Source organism: Glycine soja, chromosome 8 (genome assembly GCF_004193775.1).
Source record: "Glycine soja cultivar W05 chromosome 8, ASM419377v2, whole genome shotgun sequence".
Classification (NCBI taxonomy): domain Eukaryota; kingdom Viridiplantae; phylum Streptophyta; class Magnoliopsida; order Fabales; family Fabaceae; genus Glycine; species Glycine soja.
This window is the reverse complement of record NC_041009.1, coordinates 44,167,334-44,187,513: the sequence shown is the minus strand read 5'-3', so window position 1 is coordinate 44,187,513 and position 20,180 is coordinate 44,167,334. Positions and strand designations below refer to the sequence as shown.

At 28.2% G+C, this 20,180-nt stretch overlaps 2 protein-coding genes across 2 annotated transcripts; one reads left to right on the top strand and one right to left on the bottom strand.

Annotated features, from left to right (window-relative positions):
* Positions 1-2,824: 2,824 nt before the first annotated feature.
* Positions 2,825-5,084, top strand: LOC114423448 (small ubiquitin-related modifier 1). The gene is made up of 3 exons (XM_028390211.1): positions 2,825-2,989; positions 4,590-4,739; positions 4,836-5,084. The coding sequence occupies exons 1-3, from the start codon at positions 2,906-2,908 to the stop codon at positions 4,899-4,901; spliced, it is 300 nt and encodes a 99-aa protein (XP_028246012.1). The 5' UTR covers positions 2,825-2,905; the 3' UTR covers positions 4,902-5,084.
* A 9,941-nt stretch (positions 5,085-15,025) lies between these two features.
* On the bottom strand, positions 15,026-16,431 carry LOC114423447. Its single transcript, XM_028390210.1, has 2 exons — positions 16,237-16,431; positions 15,026-15,687 (listed from the first exon to the last, which is right to left on the bottom strand). The coding sequence occupies exons 1-2, from the start codon at positions 16,327-16,329 to the stop codon at positions 15,463-15,465; spliced, it is 318 nt and encodes a 105-aa protein (XP_028246011.1). The 5' UTR covers positions 16,330-16,431; the 3' UTR covers positions 15,026-15,462.
* Positions 16,432-20,180: the final 3,749 nt, after the last annotated feature.

Sequence of the window (20,180 nt, the reverse complement as noted above, 5' to 3'; positions counted from 1 at the left end):
ATATATATATATATATATATATATATATATATAAAAGCAAAAGTAAACATTTATATTTATAGCCTGTTCGCGGCTTGTGAGACGGGATTATTCTAATAAATTACCTTTCCTATAAAAAAAATGAGGTACCCAACTCATTTACAAAAAATTGAACCAAATAGAGCCCTCAACCAATTACCTCCCCACAAATGGTTACTTTATATTATATGCATCCCAAGACATAAATATAAAATAATTACATGATCACAAGAAGCATTTTATATTTATAAAGTAATCGAATGATTCATATTTTAATATATTTTAAAATGTTTATATTATGTTGATTTTAATTTATATAAAAGAGATATTAAATGATTTTAAATTAATATGAAATTTTACATATGTGATCTATGTGAAGTAACTTTCAATCTAATGATAAATTTTTTTAAAAATATTATCTAGTTTAAAATTATAAAATGATAGTTATTAAAGTTACATTTACACCGGTATAATTTAATTCTTCATTTTATATACATATATACATATTACATTTTAATAAAATTAATATGTATCTATAACAAGTGTGGGGCTGAGACCCCAACAAGCCATTTATCCTACCCGGTCATTTGAGAATATTTTTATGCATACCCGTGGGATCTAGGTAAACTTTGTCATCCCTACTCCCAATCTTTTCATCTTTCTCTTCTTCTTTGTTTGCATATAATACCTCTCTGGTCTACGAAATTGTGTCTTTTTAACATTCTTTAAAGCATATTGAAATTGTGTCTACAAAAAATGATGGATGATTGTGTTTTTCGAAGGCCATAGTGAGGTCAATATAGTGGTTCACCAGGGAGGCTATTGGTAACCACCCACAGGGGTTGCCACTGCGATTAAGAGGGAGGGAGGGATCGAGAAAAAACTTGCTAGTTGTAGTTACATGTTTTCATGTTGGGGTGGGTGAGTAGGGTAATGAAACTAATGCGACACATGGTCATGGCGGCGTAGAAGGCGAGGATGCTAAGGGTCCCTAATGAGGATGAGTTCTCATGGAAGAAGAGTTTTCTCGCTCAAAAATTGGCAGCCCATGTTTTGGGGCTGCGTGCAACACACAAAAACTTGAGTTAAGTGTATTTCTTAGGGTGGTTTAGGAAAAAAATATAGGAAGAAGGTGCATTTAGCAGATAGAGGGTGTAAATAGAAAAGTCTCTCAAATAATTGTTTTAATGCTTCTGGCCCAATGATAAGTCTCTCAAGTTGGAGATTTAGAGTATGTTTGGAAATCCATTGTAAAATTATGTTTATCAATAAAACATGATTTTTGTATTTATTTTATTTTTATTGGAATGCACGTCAAAACATTTGCAAACTAAACATACACTTACAAGTTAATTATCTTGTAAGTAAGTAGTTGTGGAAATGTATTTAGTGTGATGCTCCTTAGTCTTGTTGATCTTTCTTAACAAAATTTGACACAGATCTTTAAGATATTAAAAGTATCATCTTAGAGTTTTCAACTTACAAAAGTATTCAGTGATAAAATGTAACTTTGATGCATCTTTATTTAGCGATGCAGACATCTTTGGAGTAACAACTGTTATAAGAGAAATCATCTGGGTCATTTCCAATCAGCAAAGACAACCTGGTTTATAGGCAATCCGCTACCACAGGAAGCAGAAACAATAGCTTTCCAAACAACTATCAATTGGATATCCAAACAAAATCTCCATCATGCCCTACTCAGATTGCAATCATTTTGTAGACTGCATGAATTCTCAAATCTTCAACAATTATGAATTTGGAGCCATCCTTGAAGTTTGTTAAGAGAAGGTTTTCAACATTTCAATAAACTGTCCTCTCAAGCTGTCAATTATCTCACAAGAAAATTTAGATTTTATGCTAGTCAACATGTTTTTTATTTAATTCCTACTTCTATTAACTCTTTAATTATGAATGAAATCCTATGAGCATGATTTAATAATAAAACAAAACAAATAAATTTACAAAACGTATTATTTCATAAAAATACAAAATTATACTGTTACAAAATTTTGTCTCGTGCATCGCACTCCGTGTTTTGTTTGTCTATATTTTTGTTTTATATTATTTTAGAGTTAGATTTAGTTGTAAATCATTATCATCGTTGAAAAGTTATTTTTTATATTAATCATTGTGATTGTGGGGTGATTTTCAATACATGTTAGAAGGATAATATAGTAAAAAAATTAAATTTAAATACATTTTTGGTTCTTGTTATTTAACTTTGTTTATTTTCATTTTTGTTTCTGTATTTTTTATTTATTTTAATCATTATAAATTATAAAATATGTTTGTTTTGATTTTTGTCCATAAAACACTTTATTTAAATAACACTTTAAACAATTTTTTTTTATCTAACATACTTTAAGAACAAACAATAAAATAATCACATTTTGTAAAAATTTAAATGAACAAAAAATTACAGAAACAAAAATAAAAAAAATTAAATTACAAAAAATAAAAAATATGTTTAAACCAAGAATTTACATACATTAAAAATAGATATCCCCTTTATTGTAAGCATATATTATTACATGATACAAAAACTTATGTACATCCCCTTCATCTATGCAATGGATGAGCAAAATACTAATAATAAATATTTTCTCAAAAACATCTTCATTTTTCTTTCGGCCACGCTTCCCTAGATTCAAATTCAAACTTGTAACTGTCACAGGCTCATCATATTCAGATAAGCATTGGGCTTACTAGGCCCAACGGACCCATTAATCCATAGGCCGAGAAACACCACAAAAAGGAATAAGAACGGTCCAAATCCTTATTCTATAAGAGACCCTTTTCGCAATCACAATTTTTCTCATACGGCATTTGTCGGCGGTGACGAAAGGAAAGAAGAAGAAGAAGCGTTCTTTCGGAGAGTTCGAAGATGTCGGGCGTTACCAACAACAACGAGGAAGACAAGAAGCCAACCGAACAGGGAGCACACATCAACCTTAAGGTTAAGGGGCAGGTTCGTTCGTTTGTTCTTTCGCTTCTTTTCATTTCTAGGGTTTTGATCTTTTGTTGGATCGTGTTACTTCGGTGCCGTTGATCCCCGGTTTTTGTCTCTTGTGAGTTATTGTTAGTTTGAGATCGATTTGTGGGGTTTATTATGAACGTGTGTCGAAGCTTGATTATTTTTTTGTAGAAAATTTGGGTTTGATTCTGGGGTGGCTATGATTATGGTTTATTTTTTGTTTTGGATTCCTGGGGTTGGGTAAAAATTGAAACTTGATGATTTTGCTGTGAAAAAAATGGGTTCTGTTTCACTTCACGATTTTTTTCTTTCTCTTGCAAAAATTTATGTCTGTTTTTGATTGTTTAATTAATTATGCTTTTTTGTTCGGTAATTTAATTTTGTATTTGTGTTTGACTCTGTTGCATGTATCTGATGAAATTCATGTTTTGTGGATTTTGTTTTTGATCATCATGATAGTTTGATGATGTTATCTCCTGGAGTAAATTGAGTAAATTTTGTATCAGGGTTCGACTTTGTTCCGTGTTCCTCATGAAATTCCTGCTCTGGAATTTGATGATGATTTACTCTGAACTGATTGGTGTTAATTGTTTACTTTTTAAATTTTTTTGTCGTGTTTATGATTTTGGTCTTTGTGATTGAATTTCATTTAATTGTGTTACATTGATTAACTTGTTGTCTGCGTGATGTATTGATTAGTTCGGGTAAGTTCAAGATGCTTAGTATGAAGCACGGACATGGACACCGGCCATAACACAGTGACGTGGACACCTGTCAAACATATCAAACTCAATCCGGTACGGGTGTCGGTGTCGGTGACACTGCAAGGGGCTGGGGTGTCCGTGCTTCATAGTGCTTAGTTAGCATCTTTTCCTGATTAGTTACTGTTTGAAATTTTGAACACCTGCGTGCTGTAGTTTTTGGCGCTGTTGCATGGTTACTTGGTAAACGTCTTGTACTTGGTACTTGATATTATTAAGACGAACATGTTTTTTAGTTGCCATTTGCAAGGGATTTTATCAAATTTGGTACCAATTGTTTGGTTGCTGACCGGCATTATAGTCAACGAGGATGATGACCATGTCAAATCTAATTCCTCCTTCAGATTGGCAGGGGCAGGAATATAGTTGGGTTCAAGCATTGTTCATTTTGTTATAATTCCTCAATGTCTAACTTTTGAATGCAGGTTTTATGGAACGAGACAAGTTTTAGTTTTAAATTAAGCTTTAGGAATTTGAGATGATGTTTGTGTGTATTTCAATTAATAATAGTAAATTGGTTCTCCAATGGATCAATTTTTATGGTTAGAGGATGCAAAAATCCAACTCAAATTATGCTAACGACTACACCTTCTCCTGTGTTTTCCTTGTCTGTTTCTACTTTCTACAGAATTTGGTATATGCATTTATATGGATGATCAATTTGTTATTGTTCAAAGATTATAATTCTCTTTTCTGTTTTGAATGAAAGTGTGGTGACTGAAAAAAAATGACATTTGTACTCGTAAATTTTGAATTTGTTATAGTTTTCTGTATATACTGAAATCATGAAGTTAACATGAGTAATTTGCTAATTTGTGATTCGGATGTTGTAGGATGGGAATGAAGTTTTTTTCAGGATCAAGAGAAGCACTCAATTGAAGAAGCTTATGAATGCTTACTGTGACCGACAGTCGGTGGATTTCAACTCCATTGCTTTTCTGTTTGATGGACGCCGCCTCCGAGCTGAGCAGACTCCAGATGAGGTTTGTGTTTTCTACATCTATTCATGAATTTCCCTTGTATTCTTTATTCTTATAATCTACATTTTTTGGTTTGACTTGAATTTCTTTTTGTTGCAGTTGGAAATGGAGGACGGGGACGAGATTGATGCCATGCTTCACCAGACAGGAGGTTCTGTTGTCTGAAGGATGTGATTACCTTTGCTCTTCATTATAAGTAGGAATTAGTTAACTTAGAGCTATGTATGGCATAAGATACATATTTTATTATCTGCTATTATATACAGCTTTTGCCGGTGGATTTTGGAGGCATTGTGCTTCCTCTTCAATATGATGATTATGAATGGATTGTTATATTTCTGCTTTATCTGTCTTAAGCTGTCACTGTGAATGTGATATAATCTCAACCCTGAAGCGTGTATTAGTTCATGTCCTTAATTTTGTACTTTATTCCATAGGACACATTTTTCTCACACTCTACTCTATTTTTCTTCTCCTATTTCTGTCTTCTGGACCGAACACACCCTTAAAAGTGAAGTATACTTTGGATAAAACCATTACATGTGAATGGAGATGCGATTTTTAATTAATGAAACATTTGCTTTTTCACCAAGACTACTTTTAATTAATATTTAGTGAAAATATTTAGGGAAAATTGTGTATGGAAAAAATAAATGAGTCATAAGTTAGATAGATAAAGGATATATTAGAAAGTTAATGTTTTTAAATTCAACTTGAGACGGAAGGAAAATGTTCTTCCAAATTTGATTTGTAGGCTTCCTCGGTCATTTGAATAGTACCTAAACTTGCCCCCCACTTAATATAAAAGTTTTGTTTATGACGATTTTTTATTTATTTATTCTGGGGAGGAGCAAAGATCAAATTAGGTAGCGCTTTCCTCTCTTTGACCTAGGAATTAGTTGGGTGGTTTCAATTTTGGTCCTTTGATATAGGAGTATTGCTTTTTATGGAAACAGATCAAGTAATAAACTATTGGGTATCATACTTGCCCCTTCTAGCAGTTAAGAATTTATTTTAATGTTTTTGGTCTCACATTGGAGTTGGGTTTCACCTAAGCAATTTGCTTTCCCCAAATTACGAAGATGAATTCCTTTTGGGTCAAAAATCTTAGTGCCAATTCTGCCATTCATAAACTACAAATACTAAGCAACAAACATGAGGCCTTTTCTTCACACACCCTATAAAAATATGCACCCCCTTCTCACTTGAAATTTTCATATGATTCTCAAAATGTCCCGCTTTGTTTATTCTGGATCACATATTCCATAATTATTTTTTGATACAGCATACTACAGAAGAATTAAACCTATCCGGTTATCAAGAAAAAACAATCTTCTATATCTATATCTTCTATATACTATGATAAAACAATATCTTACTTGGACACATCTCTTGGTGAAAAAATTTTCCTCCAAAAACTTCCTCTCTGCTTTCATCTTTTCTTTCAACTTTTCTTTTGTAACTTATTTGTTTTTTATTTTCCTTTTTTTTATCATCTATCTACTCTATATAGGAAAACGATATTTTTTACTATCTATATTTGCAGTGAAGGAGGATTGTTATCTTCTACTTTTCTTATTATCTCATATTTTATTCATCACATAATTTTTTGTTTACCTTATCATTGTCTTTATAAGGAAAATAAATATTAACAAACAACCCTAAGTGATCATCTACAAAATTACACTACTATTTGAAGTAAATATTGTTTGTGTAAAATTTTTTGAATATGCAAAGAAAGCAAGAATTATATGTATATATATATATATATATATATATATATATATATATATATATATATATTAATTTTTTAAATTTGATTTATACAATATTGTGGATTAGTCACGGCCAAATCACCTTTCATTGTTATGCAGTTTTGCAAATATATGCTACTTCAAATTTAATTTAATATATATCAATGTATATCTTTTTTTATACCTCGGGGTCATTGTAGTAACTCAAACAAATCATTATGAAAATTTGAGAACAAGAATATCCTTTTTTTGTTAGCCATCCACTCATGACTGTTGTATTTGTTTTATATATTTTAAAATAAATTTTCTTTTATTCAGTAAAAAGTTAATTTAAACTAACTTATTATCTCATGGATACATTAGCAACTTAAACGTGTTATATTATCATGTTCATTAATTAAGATAATCAAATTTAATTAAGGAATTAGATACATACTTTTTTATGCATTTGATGATGAATTAAAAAATACATAAAATAATTTTTTTCTTAAGAATATTTTAGAATATACAATTATATGTGATAATAAATAGGAACTAAAAATTGTTATAACTGTCTTTTTACTTTCCAAGAAATAAATAGTATAATTAGTATTAATAATTTTTTCATTAAAATTATATAAACATATTAAATTAATTTGCGCAATAAAGCATAACAGCGTAATGAAAACGTGGACACAACACAATAACATTTGTATTTCTATTAGTATACTATAATAAAACAATATCCTATTTGGACACATTTTTGGTGAAAAAATTTTCCTCCAAAAACTTTCTCTCAGCTTTTGTCTTTTCTTTCAACTTTTTTTTTAACGTTTATTCTTTCTTTCTTTTTTTCTTTTTTTACTTTACATTTTTTTCTATCCTTTTTATTTCTTTTTTGTTATTTTTTCTTTTAATGTTTTCTCTTTCATTTTTCCTTTTTATTTATCTATCTATATCTATATACTATAATAAAACAATGTCCTACTTGGACACATGCAACCTTTTGATAAAAAAAATTGTTTTTCAATTTTCCTTTTTTTTATCATTCATCTATTCTATATAGGAATTTTTTTTATCTATCTTACTCAAATTTTATTTATTTATTTATTTATTTATATTAAAGTTTATTCTTTCCTTTTTTATGTAACATTTTTTCAATCCTTTTTATATTTTTTGTGTTATTTTTTCTTTTAATGTTTTCTCTTATATTTTTCCATCTTATCATCTATCTATATTTATATATTATATAGTACAATAAAACAATGTCCTAGTTAGACACATGTCACTTTTTGTAAAAAAAATTTTCCTCCAAAACTTTTTTCTCTTTTTGTCTTTTCTTTCACTTTTCTTTTGTAATTTTTGTGTTTTTTCTATTTTCCTTTTTTTTGTCATCCATCTATTCTATATAGATTTTTTTTATCTAACTCAAATTTTCTTTATTTTTTTTCTTTTAAAGTATTTTCTCTTTTTTTTCTTCCTTTTTTTATGTAACATTTTTTCAATCTTTTTTATTTCTTTTTTGTGTTCTTTTTTTCTTTTAATGTGTTCTCTTTCATTTTTTCATTTTAGTATCTAAATTTATATAGTATAATAAAAAATTGTCCTATGCATGTTGGCTGCTCAATTTGATTCGGTTATTCTTCAAAAAGCCACCCGAACTAAACTTATAAAATATATGTAATTTAGTTTGATTCGATTTTCATTTAAAATTAAATCTAAACAAAACCAAACCAATATTTGATGGTTTGATTTTTACTAAAATATTTTATTTAAATTTATGTACTTTCTTTTTATCTTTTAAATTAAATTACATTAAAATAATAACTAATAATAATTTATGAAACTTATTAATATGCTAAATCTTCTATAATAAATATTTGTCAAATTTTCATTCATTTTAAACTAAATATATCTTAATTAAGTAGTTTGAAAAAGAAAGTAGTATACACTATATAAGTTTCATATACATAACACTAAAATATTGTGAAACTTAACTGATATATACATAAAACTAAAGTAATATAAATATAAGTGTTGAGATTTGGTTTGATTTAGTTTAGTTTCAAAAGCATAAACCACAATTTGAACAAAACCTGAGTTTGAAGAAAAAATCATCCAAACAAATAAAAAAATAATTGATTTCGTTTATTTTTAGTTTTTTAAATAATTTTTTATTTTTATTTTGAATTGGTTTGAATTTCAACACTCCTAACTTGAACATTTTTTGGTAAAATTTTTTTCCTCCAAAAACTTTCTCCCTCATTTTGTCTTTTCTTTTATAACTTTTTGTTTTTTATTTCCTTTTTTTTATCATCTATCTGTTCTATATAGGAAAGAAACATTTTTTTTTATTTTCTTTCCTGCTCAGTTTTTCTTTATTTCTTCTTTTTCATATTTTTATTTTAATGTTTATTCTTTCCTTTTTCCCCCTTTTTTTACATTATCTATCCTTTTTATTTATTTTTTGTGTGTTATTTTTTTCGTCTAATGCTTTATGTTTCATTTGTCCTTCTTATTTATCCATAATAAAAATAATATATTTCTGAATTCAATATCTATATACTATCTATTTATATTTTTATATATCTGTATACTATAATAAAACAATGTCCACCTAGGACACATGTTAACATCTTTTTTAGAGTATAAATATAAAATAATTGAATGCTTTTATTTTTTCACATTTAAAATTTATAAAAACATTGAAATTTAAAGCAAGTTAAATGTTAAAAAAAATCAATTTCTCAGACTATTTTATAAAATATTTTAAATAATTGCGTGACTATAAATTTTAAATAATTGCGTGACTATAATAAAATATATTTTCTCTATTTGAATACTCCCACTCTTTCTGTATTTTCAAAAAGTTTTAACAGTTAATTATATTTTCTCAAAATATTTTTAATCTTTTAATTGGACTTGATATTTTTTTTATTGTAATGAGTTAAGTTTATGTTATAAATTAATTTAAAATTTAAAATTGGACAATAAATATATTATTTTAAAGTAGTAGTCATTTTTAGTTGTACTTTTAAGTTTTTGTTCTATTAATTATTTTGTCTGTTACAGTCAAGTACTTATGTTGATTCTCCTGTTCTTAAAGCCCATAAATTATTACAGTCGACTTAATTTTTTTATGCAAATCACAAAATTCTTCCACTGTGGGTTTGAAATGGTATTTTTGCTTTATAGATCATTAATTCTCTCTTCATTACGGATACAAAGGCGACCAATATTATATGAATCATATGCATATGAATATAGAGGAGATGTCAACTATGATGTCAGGCCCATCGAACAAAAATAAAAATAAAAAAGGGCAATGAAGGAATTACACTATTGAGGGAACAGTAAAAATAAAAAACTAAACCTATAACAAATTGACACCTGTCAAACTAAAATTCTTAAATTTATATAGCATTAGATATAAAATAGATTTGCTATGTTAACTACATCCTAGCTAAACCCTCAATATTGATCATAATCGATGTAAAAAAAAACAATTATACCTTTCACTTTTATTTAGTGGCTCCATGCTTATGATTTGAGTTTTTCTTCTATATCTTAACATTATTATATTTAAAACACACTATTAATATTTATTATCTTTTCTCTCACTAGGTATCAAAAAAGTTTTCGATTTTCACCAATTATTTTTGTTTCCTACTGCAAAGTTATTTTTTTTTTGGTTGAAATAAATTTTATGTAAATTGAATTTGAGGGACTCACAAGGATTAAACAGGCTTTAAAGGTCAAAAAACACTTATAAATTGTCCATTAAAGTTCTTACATAATAGAATTTAAACTCACATCCTGTAAAAAAATGAGTTTGATCCTTATGAAGTGAACTAAAGTTAAATGATATGTACCCTGTGATCCAGGAACAAGATGCCATTAATTACAGTTTTATGTTTGGGGAAGCATACTTATTGCGTAAAGACTTATGAAATATGCCACAGATATACCACAAAAAACGCTATTGAGTTAGTGGTTCATATTGAGTGCTAATTTCTTTGATTGATTTTGACTATAAGCATCAGATATGTGGTCCATCTGAATATAACACACGGGCGTAGTGGAAACACGGATAATTGATTCGATAAGAACAACCAGATAATAGTAGTTGATATGCCCTAACTCTTATATCATGAGGCTGCCACAATTGTCCATTGTGATAATTGATTGTTTTGCCTGCCATTGATGATCATTCTCGATGAAATTACTCTTAATTTGACATTTCTAAACGTTATCTCAGCAAATGGATAAGGTTTTACAGTTATTAGCATATTTGGATAGAATTTAATTAGAATATATAGTATAAAAGATTTTTTTTTACATCATCATATAATTATATAATAGCATCTAGAGGATGATAAGTTTATTAATTTCTATAATAATTAACTAAAAATTATACTAATAATTTCTAATAAACGATTATATATATCTTTTCACCGACAAATTATTAAAATTAAACTCATTTTAATATTTAATTTTCTTTATGTTGATATTTACTATGTTTATATTTGTTTGGTAAAAAAACTATGTTCATATTTGTGTATAGGATAATTTAAAGGAAAATATCTAGTTCCAACCTAAACTAGCCATTAATCTTCATCAATACTAGCCATTAATCTTCATCAATTGTTGGTGTTGGGATGCTTTTGTATTACTTAATTTTTATTTCTAAGAAAATATCCTAGCCTCTATATAAAATTTAAGAAATGGATAAAAACATTTCTAGCTAGTTCTCTCGCTGATAATGATAGCTTGTACTTTTCTAAGCAACGGCTAACAGTTGATTGCTGTGAAATTGCCTGAGTTGATAATTATCTCTTATCTTCTCTTAACCTTACATGGGTATCCAGGTAAGCTTTCCTTGTCTCCATTTAGATCTTTATATTCTTTTGAACAAACTCTTCATAATTGAAGCTTTGTCATCGTTTATTGATGTTCAAGTTTTAAAGGATATAAGTCACAACTAGGACATGCAAATTGGATTGGATTGACTCCACAATTTAAATGGATCCAATTAAATTAAACAGATCATAATTCAATTTAATATGATCATTAAAGTGAGAATTATAAGATTAATTTGGTGATTAAAGGGATAAAAGAGAAAAATAAGTCATTAGTTCAATGTTTTCTACTAACAAAAATTAATACATTAACAATTAACATTAGTTTTTTTAAAAAATATGATCCTTAGTCACAACTAAAATTTGATTTGATCTAACTAAGGTGTTTGATTGAATTGACTCCATGGTTTATTCGTTAAAACATGCATGGTCTAAACGATAATTATTAATTTCATAATTTTAATATTATATCCTATTTTAAGGAATAAAATAATATAATTAATATAATTAGGATATACAAAATTACAAATTAATGTAAATGGCTTATCAAATTATATATTTGTAAAAGAAAATAAAAAAGTAATGCAAAATGAAAGCCATTTTCTCGTTAAAACATTGCCATTAAAAATAAAAAAATTTCGTTAACACCATTTTCTTTTTATTTTAGACGAAAGTGCAATGTCATATATTTATTTTTGGTATAGTTGAATTAAAATTATTTTTTATGAGCAATTCATGCAAACCTTTAATATATTATGAAATATTGAGATAAATTTGCGAGAACATTTCCAAAATAGACACATTATTTCACTTTATTTTTCTATTTTTATATAAATCTTAAAGAATAATATCAAAGATACTTATTACACTTTTGGGTTTCTGTTTCTATTTTTTCGTTATTTTATATAGAAAGAACCTCTACTTTAAGATATAAATCACAGAATAATATAAAAAAAGATACTATATTACACTTTTGTGTTTTTATTTCTATTTTCACGTTTTTCTTTATATTTTTCTTATAGAAGAACCTCTACTTTAGGGAAGACAAAAACATCTCTACCAACAAATATTTGTAAAAAGAAACTTGTTATATGTAGATTAAAAATGAATATTAGAAAGGACCGGATGGATCACTTAACCAAAGACTAGAGTTCGAACTTACACATAAAACTATTAGTTAAATGCAAAAAAAAAAAAAAATCATTTATTAAGATGGATGATAAAGTATCCGTACTTACAAATCCACTTTGAAATTATTTAAATACTCTTGATATTATACAAATAAATTGTTCTGCTTTATTTTTAATGTAAAAAGTAATTCAAAATAAAATATTTTTAATATAAATATATGCTACAAAACTATTTTTAGTATAAATATATGATTAGAAATATTTATTTTTATTTAAAACTTATTTTAATAAATATATGTATAGATACTCATATATATGAATGTATTACCTATATCTATCTCGCCCCATTTTCATCTCTAAGCAAACTCGGAATATATTAGTGAACTTTGAAAATGAACCTCACACTACTTACGTGATGCTTAGAAAAGAAAACATAAATAAAAATATATTTTCTTTAAGGTTAAAGATATTTTTAGTTTGAGTCCATCATTTTATAAAATGTGTAACAATTAAATCCTGTTACTAACTCCTTCAATTAGCATTAACATTGATTTAATTTTTGGTGTTAAAAAACTACTATAAAATGTAAATTATAAATTACAAAATGTGACAAATTTTTTCATAATCTATAATTCACATTTCATAGTAATTTTTACGGTCAAAAATTAAATCACCATTAACTTTAGTTAATAATAGAGTCAATAACTGATTTCAATTGAGACATATTTTATAAAATGAAGGACTAAAAAATCAACAATATAAAACGACTAAAATATATAAATAATCTCTTAATTTATTTTTTAATTTTGAATTTCTCTTCCTAACTTTTAAAAGTTCTAAAATAATTTTCTTATTTAATTTATTACAAATTAATCCTTTTAAAGATTTGTTTGTTTTCAATTTTTAGCACAATTTTAAATTATTTTTTATTGATTTAAGACGTAAAATTTATTTCATCTTCATAAAAATTATACAAATCAATTAATGTTATAACAAAAAAAGACATAAAGAAAATGTAAAAAATATATAAAAAAATAAATCTCATGAGCAATTAAAAATTTAGAAATCTAATGTCAGACAATCTTACGTCTTGAATAAATGAAAAAAATAGATTTAAAATCGTGTTTGAAAATTAAAAATGATCAATATTTTGAAAGAATTAATTTTTCATGAATTAAATAAGGTGACCATTTTAAAATTTATAAAAATTAGAGTACTAATTTAAAACAAAAAATAAGATAAAAGACTCGTCCTATATTTTAGCCATATAAGACAAAGGGACTACAAATGAACTTTTCTATATTTATAAAGACTAAATACATTTAACCCTGTCTTTTATTTAGTTAAAGAGAAAGTGAAGGAATTTTTTTTGAAAAACAAGTTTTTTTTATCTTGCTAACCAATGTCCTAACTGGTTAAAGAATTAAAAAAAAAGAAAGTTTCTAATGAAAAATTATATGAAAACGCATTTAAATTCATTTATATGCATCCTAGCAAAAACTTTTTCCTTTTTATTTTCCTAAGGAATGCCCTTAGGACTGTCTTCTTAACATTTGACATTTTTTCCTTTCACTTTTTTCCAATTCAAATTCATTTTTCTTTTGCTTCCTTCACTTTATCTCAACTGTTTCAAAACACCTATTTTCCAAAAAAAAAAAAAAAAAAATCGAAACTAAACATTAGAGGAAAAATGAGAACCTGTTTTGTCTTCCTATACACCCTAATCCTAGTTTCATTCTTATTTATAAGATCCAACTAATCCACTTATGTTTATTTAACAAAGTTCTTTTCTAAATGTGCGTAATCCTCCTATATTTGTATGGAAAAATAACAAGAGTATGCATGCCATGAATTGTATTTTAATCAAAGTAGTCAATCTATTTTTTGGTCCACTGCTTTACTTGTTGCGGTGCCGTGCAAGTCGTGTGGGGATGGTCACTCTTTTGAACCAATTTCCAAATTGGATAACAACTTCCAACCTCAAAGGAATTGGATAAGAACATAACTTATGGAGGGACCCATTGGCCCTTCTTTCACAATAAAAGACACATCTAACCCAGCTACCACCCTTAAGAGATCCTAGTAAAAAGAGTAAAAGAGGGGTGTTTCGTTCAATGGCCTCAAATTCTCATACTTTTATGTCTTAACACCAAAAAATAGAAAAGCTATCCACATTGAATGCCAAGCGCAATTACTGATCATGTGTTTGGTTGCTTCAGTTAGAAATGAATGCCCTACCAGCAGTACAACATACATTCACCAATGGTACACAAAACAACACACATAACCAACTAAAATAATGATAAACTACAGAACAAAATCACTAACCTTCGGCTTAGAATGTCCTTTTGTTTTTTCAAAACATAATAAAATATGCACTAAACCTATGAATGAAAAAGCCTAATGATTATTCATGAGGGTATTATTCCCTGACCGAAAGACAAAGACTAATAATTTGAAATAGAGAAATTCATTTAAATCTTGACAGATGTTCTTCCATATATACTAATATAGGGATTGAACCCTTGATCTCAAGGGAAGTAATTATTACCATACCACACCATGTATGTAAAGCCTAATATGATAAATGAAGTCTCAATCATTGAACCAAAATAATGCAGCTTAAGCCTCACAAACCCAGAATTCCAACTTAGTTACATATTCATGAATCAATACTATAGATATTCATAAACTTTCCAAGATCCAATGAGCCCGACACGAATTAACTAAACAAAGACTAAAGGTTTTCAATTGTTTGGTCTCTTTCTGCTGCAAAAACACTGGCAATTAAACAAGCTTTTTGGAAATATAAGAAACTCCCTTATTCTCTGGCTGCATATACAACAGCTATATATCTCAGTTTCAAAGTCAGCTAGCACAGAAGTGTGTGTGAGTGTCTATGTATGTATATATATATATATACACATATATATATATATATATATATACATATATATATGTATGTTTAATCACCCCCTCCTGTGGTAACCAAACCCAGCAGTTTTCATTCATGCCCTTTGTACCTATTCTTAACTGATTCAACCTTTGATTTACCTAATGAAGCCTCTTCAGCACCATCAATTGCCTTGCCAATACTCTGACTTGCCACCCCCTTTTGAGCTTCCTTGGCCTTCTTCTCCTCTGCAACCCTCTCAAATTCTTCAGCTGTGGAAGGTGCCCTCTCTTCCATCAAACGGCTATGCTTTCCCTTGCTTGCTTGCCCATAATTCTAACATGCATGTTCATATATTCATATTCAATAACAAGTAATTAATCAAAATCAATCACAGCATTTCATGACCACTTTAATAAGCAGTTCCAATGTCACCAATTACACCAAATTCATCATTTTACATGATCGATTACTTTTTGTAACAAACCCCATTTGAGTAGAGATTGCATGATTGGTTTCTCATGGGTTTTGATACTTTGATCCACTTTTCAGCCCTTATTTTCCTACAGAATCATGCAAACTAAAATAAAATTAAAATTTCTTAATACATATACTCTTCCTACGCAACCTTCCACCAAGTACTTTTAACACTCAATTTCAACCAAGGACAAAGTGAAATTCAAAATAATCAAAACCCAACATTTTCTTTCTCCAACTTAATTTTCCCACCTTACACATGAAAGTAATATCCACAGCAAGTTCCTTAAAAAAGAAAGAGATAAAAAAGCTAGAAATAGTCATAGAACTTGGTGCTAAATTTTTTAAAAAAATAACTAAACACAACACAAACAAAGAGACAACAAAAGTGAAGGATATATAAAACACCTTAATGGGGTTGTAGAGAAGTGGCCTAGAGGGCTTGACCAAGGAAGATCGTGAAGAGGAGTTGAGGAGATTGAGGAATTGGGCACCAGCCATAGAGAGAGAGTAGTGTTAACTAGTGTTTGAGTTTCACTGTTTTGGCAAAAAAATGTTTATGTTGTTGGATAGGGAGAGTGAGAGACGATGATGTTGTGTTGGGAAAAGAAAGAAAAAATATTGGAGTTGGGATAGAGTGGGGACGTGTCTGTAGGTGGAAGCCAATGATAGGCACGTGGTGCTGTTGTTGACATGCGACGCTTCATGCAATCGAATAGGACACCACTGCATACTTCGAAGGAATAGGATATGCCCCCTATATTTTGTATCCATCTCAATCTAGGTAAATCCTATGAATCCATCTAAGTTTATTGTAAATTTGTAATATATTAGTTGACATTTTTTTTATTTTTTATATTATTAAGTAGATTTTAATATATGAATATGCCAAGATATCATTACAATAATTTTTTCTATTTTAGTGAACTCGTTACAATGAACTACGAGGTTTTCAGTAATGCAGACGAGTTACAATGAATTTCTTTGTTGGTAAATTTCAAAGAACTTTTTCGTTGATAATAACAAGAGAATATAGTGGGGTCTAGCCGTCAATAAATTACGGTGGGTATCATACATTCTTTAAATATATGATTTCTATATTTGTGCGAATAAAAAAAAATATCTTTTAAAAGAGTTGAATTCCTTAAATAGTTAATATCTCATAATTAATCTGAGCATACTCTTTGGGTTAAAAAAAGGTTTTAGGGTTTTACAAGAAGAATAAACCTGTAAATTTAAACGAGCTAGACTTGCATAAAGTTTAATTTGTAACATGTTAAACTTTAAAAAGTATTGCAAGTGATCATGTAATGTTGTTAGGGATTTAAAAAGCTTTGATGATTTCATAACGTTTAAATGATGATTAGATGAATACATTGTTAGATTAATGAAGTTGATAAGAGTGCAAAATCAAGTGAAAAACATGATAGCTTGAATTTTAGATAGTTGAAAGGTGACTTATCTCAAGCTAATGTTGTCATTCAATATTTCTCATGCATGAAGTCTTTTAAAGAAAAGTGAGAATTCCATGTGTAAGTTAAGAATCAAGGACATATATGAAGTGTAATCTAGTATATCAAACTAGTAAGACAGAAAATTGTGCTACAACAGAGTTGTGCTTGCATAAAACGTGAAAAAGCACAATCACAAATACACCTAATCCATGCAAAAGCTGTTTGCAAAATAAATAAAAGCACTCTACTACTAAAAAGAGGCCATCCAACATGCATATCCATACATTAATAATCACCGGAAAATATTCATCTTTTTCTTATGTTCATAGTCTTCGACATTCTTCTTTCAAAGGACTATTTATACGTATGAAACGTTAATAAGAAAACGAGAGAAAGAACAAGCAAGTATAGGTCAACATTCTTTTATTCTTTCATTTATTTCTCTAATTTCTATCATGTATTATTTTTCTACATCTCCTGTGTATTTAGAAAATATTTGAATATAGCTATTATTATGTTTTATTAGAAGATTTTTAAAATATCAATAAAATGTTCTGCTTCTCGTTTATTATGTTGTTGGAGTGCATTTACGATCGAATACGAGTAAGAAATACCACACTAGATAGAGGATGTTGAGCAATATGTATAAGTGCTGAAGACGCATTCTAACAATTCATCTAGTAAAATGGATAAAATGAAATGAGTATATATAGTGAAAAATTAAATCGTATTAGACATGATTATCAAATCAAACAACAGAATGATCAAAAAGTAAAACTGAAGAGATAAGATCGATCCGTTTTTCTCCTTAAAATTAATTCAATTCAAGAGAAATGGTGAAAACACCCTATTTTTAGGGTAACCTCATCTCCTTTGTACAAGCACAATAAATAACACAACGAATTTGAAAGAATTGTTTCACCCTATGGTTTATGCTGTTAATTGCGCTTTATTAGTCCTTTTTTTTTCTTGGTTGGGAGAGTACAAAGGAAGGGGGGACCATAAAAAAGGAGTCAATGAAGTGGCATTATTGCCATCATGCATGCCATGTAAAAGATGCATAAACTCAAGTGGCTTCTCAAAGAAGGGAAAGTAGATGCATTCATAATATGAACCAATAATGCACTGGAGTTGTTATATGTCATGATCATATATTTGGCCCTCTACACAAGGTTACATGAAGAAAGGAGTAAAGCCATTCACTGCTTTGAGCCATGGTGCATCAAGCAAGGGCCTATTTGTTTTAAAATAAAAAATTTAAATAATTAAACGTATATAATTGAAAAATATGTCTAAATTAATTTAGATATGAATTTATTTTGCAACATCCAACATGTCTTTTTAATTAAAAGCTGCGAGAATTGCTTTTCTAATAGTAGGGACTAAATCCAATTAACGAAGGTAAAAAAAATGAATCTACATGATATATATATTATTAGTTATATATTTATTTTTTGATAATGAAGGGAAATTAAATTAATAACTCATCAAATGGGTGAAATCACATCCTCGAGCATCACATTCAGCAAAAAAAAGAGGAAGAAACATCCTCTACCTCTAGCATCAGCAGCCACATACAAGGCTAACAGAGGTGGAATAACATCAATAACAATAAAGAAAAAATTAAACTCATGTCCTAAGTTGGCAAGGAAATCTGCACAACTATTAGCTTTCCTATGAACGTGTATAATAAAGGCTCTCCAATCTGAGCTATTCAACATAACAGATAACTCCCGAATCATTGGCTTCAGACTTTGAGATCTTATCACTCCAGACTGGATCATATGAACAACATGATGTATGTTTGAATTAGCTATAAAAAATATTTTAATAGTTGATTATATTTAAATTATAATGAATATTGAAAATAAGTTTTATATTTTAAATGTTAATGAATTTAGGGCAATCTATTTCATTTATATTATATAAATATATACAGTAAAGTTACAAAAGATACGAAGTTATTTTTAATAGCTGAGTTTGAATTTAAAATAATCAATTAGTGAGAATAAAATTAAAAAACTAAAATAGTTTGATAGCTTTTAGTTAAAAAAATACTTCGAAATTTTATTCATAATAAAAATATATTAATAAAAACTTCTGATATTTGAATCCTACTGAGGTAATACTTTTGTTGTTTGATTATTTTACAATAAGACCAAACTTGACCAAAAAAAAATTATCCTCAAAAATGTTTTTCGTTCCTTAAATATAGTACGGGTAGGATTACTTCTTCACAAAATACCATTGGTTTTTGGGTTCAATTGCTTTTGAGTGAGCTTAGATCATAAACGATTTAGAACGCATCTTGCAGTCTACTTACATTTTGTTTCGAGTAGACGCCATATATTCTTAAAAGTGTAAAAACAAAGACGAGCCTTAATCATGACCAGGTGGAGCTGAATACTATGGTTCGGCAGATACAACAGTTATTTTATTTTACTTTGGTACAGTAAGTGCATTTTGACTACATGCATAGTTGCGTTAACCTTCAGGTGTTTGATATTTTTTATATACAAGTTCATAACGTGTCTCTTGTGTGTTTGTATTGATTTTTTTTTTCTTTTCTTTTAACTTCACTATTATTAACAATTGGTACATGTTATTATAGTTTAGACAATCCACATTAAACGGTTGAAAAAGTGGAGAAAGAAGCAACTTTGCGTATTTTCAAACCTCTGGAAATTCTTGGCAAGTATCCTTGTCATAATTAATGCCCCAATATCAAAATATTTATGTAAATATGCAAAAAGTGCCTGCATTCCGCAGTACCAGCAAATGCAGTTTAGAATATATGTTGAGAGAAGAGAATCATGACGTATACTTAAGCGTTGATTTATTTTTTTATTAGAAAAAAACTACAAAGTATGGGGAGAAGACATAATGAAATTTGGAAGA